Below are 3,933 nucleotides of genomic sequence, written 5' to 3' on the forward strand. Positions count from 1 at the left end.
ACCCAAACGGATGTCGATTTTGTTCGTTTGGATCGGCCGGTGCCTAACGGGGACGGTCACATTATGTCAATTGACAGTGGACTAAGATCTAGCCGCACCAAATATGGCAGCACCAAATATGGCACCTGGCGGTTACTACAACAATGCCACAGTACTATGAGATTCCTCTAGTCTAGACTCTAGACAAGTGCTTCACTGATGAGTAGGACCTCCTCTTCCTCCGTGTTTGTAGCTGCAAGGGAACAGCCTCTGTGCCAATCTTAAATATTGAGGCTCAGGCACGCACGTTCCAGAATTTAATCCTATCTATGGCAGCTTACTTTTGACCATTGCTCACTGCTCCCTGATACGTACTGTACTACAAAGATCAAAATCCATGTGCTGCCTGCCCAATGCCCATACAATGATACAAATACAATGGGCAGTAGAGTAGCTGATAGACGGAGAAAAACAGACCTGAAACCGGCCGTGGGAAAAGGGAAGTCGATCGATGGAGGAGGCAGCTGCATCGGCACGTCGTCACAGTTATTACTCCTTCATGTGCATGCCGCTGGCCTCCTCATCAGCCACCTGCCGCGCACTCCGGCTTGGCATTAAGGCCTCCGATCCAACCCTATAAATCCAGGCCTACTGCTCCCACTCCATTCACGCTTCTCTTCCAAGCTCGACAACTAGCTAGAGTGAGAGTAGTGAGAGATAGAAGAGGCCGCCATCGCCATGGAATATAGGCAGCAGCTGCTGAGGACGGTGAAGCAGGCGACGAGGAACCACGCCGTCGTCCTGATGTACCACCGTCTGGTAAGCCACATCCCGCACCTCCTCGCCGTCACGCTGCTCGTCGTGGTGGCGCCGCAGCTGTGGACGCTGACGCCGGACAAGGCGCGCGCCCTTTGGAACACAGCAGTGCACGCGCCGGCTGTGGCCATGGCGTGCTGGGCGGCGGCGCTGGCGGCGTACACGTACGCGTCGTCCCGCCCGCAGCCGGTGTACCTGGTGGACCTGGCCGGGTACAAGCCGCCAGCGGAGCTGGAGGCCTCCCGGGCCAAGACCATCGTGCACTTCTGGCGGTGCGGGCGGTTCAGCGAGCAGAGCATGGCGTTCCAGAAGCGGATGCTGGAGCGGTCGGGGCTGGGCGAGGCGACGCACTTCCCGATGTCGCTCATCCGGCTCCCGGTGGACATGTGCGACCGGACGGCCATGGAGGAGTCCCACGCCGTCATCTTCGGCGTGGTGGACGAGGTCCTCCGCAAGACCGGCGTGGCCGCCGGCGACGTCAGAGTGCTCATCTTCAACTCCAGCCTGCTCAGCCCGACGCCGTCCTTCACGTCGCTCATCGTGAACCGCTACAAGTTCCGCGACGACATCGTCACGCACAACCTCAGCGGCATGGGGTGCAGCGCCGGGATCATCGCCATCGACCTCGCCAAGCGCCTGCTCCAGGTACGTGCTCGTACTGTACGCGACCGAGCACATGCACGATGACTCACTCACTGACACCGACTGTCCTAGGTATTAATGCGTACAGTGAGTGCATGCATGCATGCATGGCCAATGGCTGGTCCTCTTGGCCGGCCCGTATGCATGAATGCATGTCGTTCAGATGCGTATGGAGTAAATAAGTATAGTACGTACCTTTTTCTAGGCCGGGCACATAGTACTATTTTTTTCTGTGATCGACTATGACTTTAGGGAAAACGTCAATAACTAGTACTCTATAAAATAATGGACCCTTTTTGTTTGTACACTTAATTCTATTTTTGCTAAAAATAAGATGTGCGCATGCAAACCCATGTCATGCATCTCTTCATAAAATATAGGGCTTAAGCCATAATGTAAGATTGATGAAAATTTCCTTCATACTCCTGAGATGCTCTCTGGGGGTAAAATACTACGATACATTGCACATCAACGTCAAATGATTCGAATCACTTGTGCTTTGCCCATTTAATTTCTACAGAAATCAATAAATATGGCAGCTGGAGATGCCACAATATGAGATTCCTCTTAGACAAGTGCTTCACTGAGTAGGACCTCCTCCACTGTTTCTGCCAGGGAACAGCTAGCCTCTGTCTCAGTCTTAAATATTCAGGCTCAGACACGCACATGGCAGGATTTAATCCTATGCCAGCTTACTTATTGACCATTGCTCTCTCTGTCTCTCTGATACGGCGGCCGGTCGACCAACGTCGGGTTAGGCGGTCAGCACCTTTTTAGTAAAATTATAGCTGAGAGAAAAACACTTGAAACCGGGTGAAAACGCAACCCGATCGAGGAGCCAGGCTGCCCACCATCGTTGCAGCTAGGGACCAAATCGAGAGCCATGCATGCGCCCATGCCCATAAATACGACCGTGCTGGTCCATTCATGGCTAGAGATCCACAGCGTGTAGTGGGGGCCCTAGTTAATGGCGCGCAGCGCGTACTGACGTGCCAACGTTGATTATTTGCCGTGGTGTTGCAGGTACATGATTATTTGCTGTGGTGTGGTGTTGCAGGTACACCGGAACACGTACGCGCTGGTGGTGAGCACGGAGAACATCACCCTCAACGCCTACATGGGCAACAACCGCCCCATGCTGGTCACCAACACGCTCTTCCGTGTCGGCGGCGCCGCCATCCTCCTCACCAACCGGGCCGGCGACCGGGCGCGGTCCAAGTACCAGCTGATCCACACCGTGCGCACCCACCGTGGGGCGCACGACCAGAGCTACGGCTGCGTCACCCAGGAGGAGGACGAGGTCGGCGAGGTCGGGGTCTCCCTCTCCAAGGAGCTCATGGCGGTCGCCGGCGAGGCCCTCAAGACCAACATCACCACGCTCGGCCCGCTCATCCTCCCCATGTCCGAGCAGCTCCGCTTCCTCGCCACCGTCGTGCTCAAGAAGGTCTTCCGCGCCCAGGTCAAGGCATACCTGCCCGACTTCAAGCTCGCGCTCGAGCACTTCTGCATCCACGCCGGCGGCAGGGGCGTCCTCGACGAGCTCGAGAACAGCCTCAAGCTCAGCCCCTGGCACATGGAGCCGTCGCGGATGACGCTCTACAGGTTCGGCAACACCTCCAGCAGCTCCCTCTGGTACGAGCTCGCCTACTGCGAGGCCAAGCGCCGGATCAAGAAGGGAGACCGCGTCTGGCAGATCGCCTTTGGCTCCGGCTTCAAATGCAACAGCGCCGTGTGGAGAGCGCTGCGTACCATCGACGATGCCGGTGAGAGCCCATGGACCCAGGACGTCGATGTGCTCCCCGTCGACGTGCCCAAGGTGGTGCCCATCGACGAGACCTCTTACCAAGTCCCAATCTAGCTAGCTAGTTGGCTGGCTTTGCTTCCGTGGAGCATGTATCACCCGATTTTCAGGCTTAATTAATCAGGCGAGAGTTTTTTATGTCTTGATTATTAATTTGATTTTCATGTAAATCTCAACGAACGGGCAACAAAATTCAATCGATTCATCTTCCAGCATTAGTGTTGCCACTGCCATGGAGATCAAATATATTTGATAGTTCAAATATTGTAGAGAACGAACATTCTCTCTGGGGCGTGTTTGGTTCACTGCATCAATTTTTGTTTTCTTGCATGTGTGGTCCGATGCAGGCAAATACAAACTCTAGCAATGCTATGGCTCGTTGTAGGACTTTGAAGGTGCCATTAGCTCATGGAAGAAGCTTGGATTTTGCGCAAAGAGGTTTTTGCATAGGTGTAGGCCTGTCCACACAAGATCAGCGAGTTGGGTACCATGTAAATGTCGTATTATTGTTGTTAAGACTACATGTTTATACTTTTAGTAAGTGTGAAATGTGTGAAATGAGTATGAAGCAGTGATCCACGCATGCCAAATGCATTTTGTTGATATTGTTGATCTTCCGGTAGAACATTGCACCCACATCAACCTGATAACAACTACAATAACAACTACCATTGTTTTTAACGCGGTAAAGCGAA

The 3,933-nt window shown here is 53.7% G+C and overlaps 1 protein-coding gene across 1 annotated transcript; it reads left to right on the top strand.

The window, feature by feature from the left end:
* The first annotated feature begins 438 nt into the window (after window positions 1–438).
* LOC119325666 (probable 3-ketoacyl-CoA synthase 20) lies at window positions 439–3,482 on the top strand. The gene is made up of 2 exons (XM_037599382.1): window positions 439–1,440; window positions 2,495–3,482. The coding sequence occupies exons 1-2, from the start codon at window positions 718–720 to the stop codon at window positions 3,293–3,295; spliced, it is 1,524 nt and encodes a 507-aa protein (XP_037455279.1). The 5' UTR covers window positions 439–717; the 3' UTR covers window positions 3,296–3,482.
* The last annotated feature ends 451 nt before the right edge of the window (window positions 3,483–3,933 follow it).

Source organism: Triticum dicoccoides, chromosome 6B, assembly GCF_002162155.2.
Source record: "Triticum dicoccoides isolate Atlit2015 ecotype Zavitan chromosome 6B, WEW_v2.0, whole genome shotgun sequence".
In the NCBI taxonomy this organism is placed as follows: domain Eukaryota; kingdom Viridiplantae; phylum Streptophyta; class Magnoliopsida; order Poales; family Poaceae; genus Triticum; species Triticum dicoccoides.

What these genes read in the sequence shown, in the direction of transcription:
- LOC119325666 (XM_037599382.1), top strand. Translation starts at nt 718, where the DNA reads ATGGAATATAGGCAGCAGCTGCTGAGGACGGTGAAGCAGGCGACGAGG. An exon ending in TCGCCAAGCGCCTGCTCCAG is followed by an intron (nt 1,441 to 2,494) that starts GTACGTGCTCGT and finishes GTGGTGTTGCAG; the next exon opens with GTACACCGGAACACGTACGC.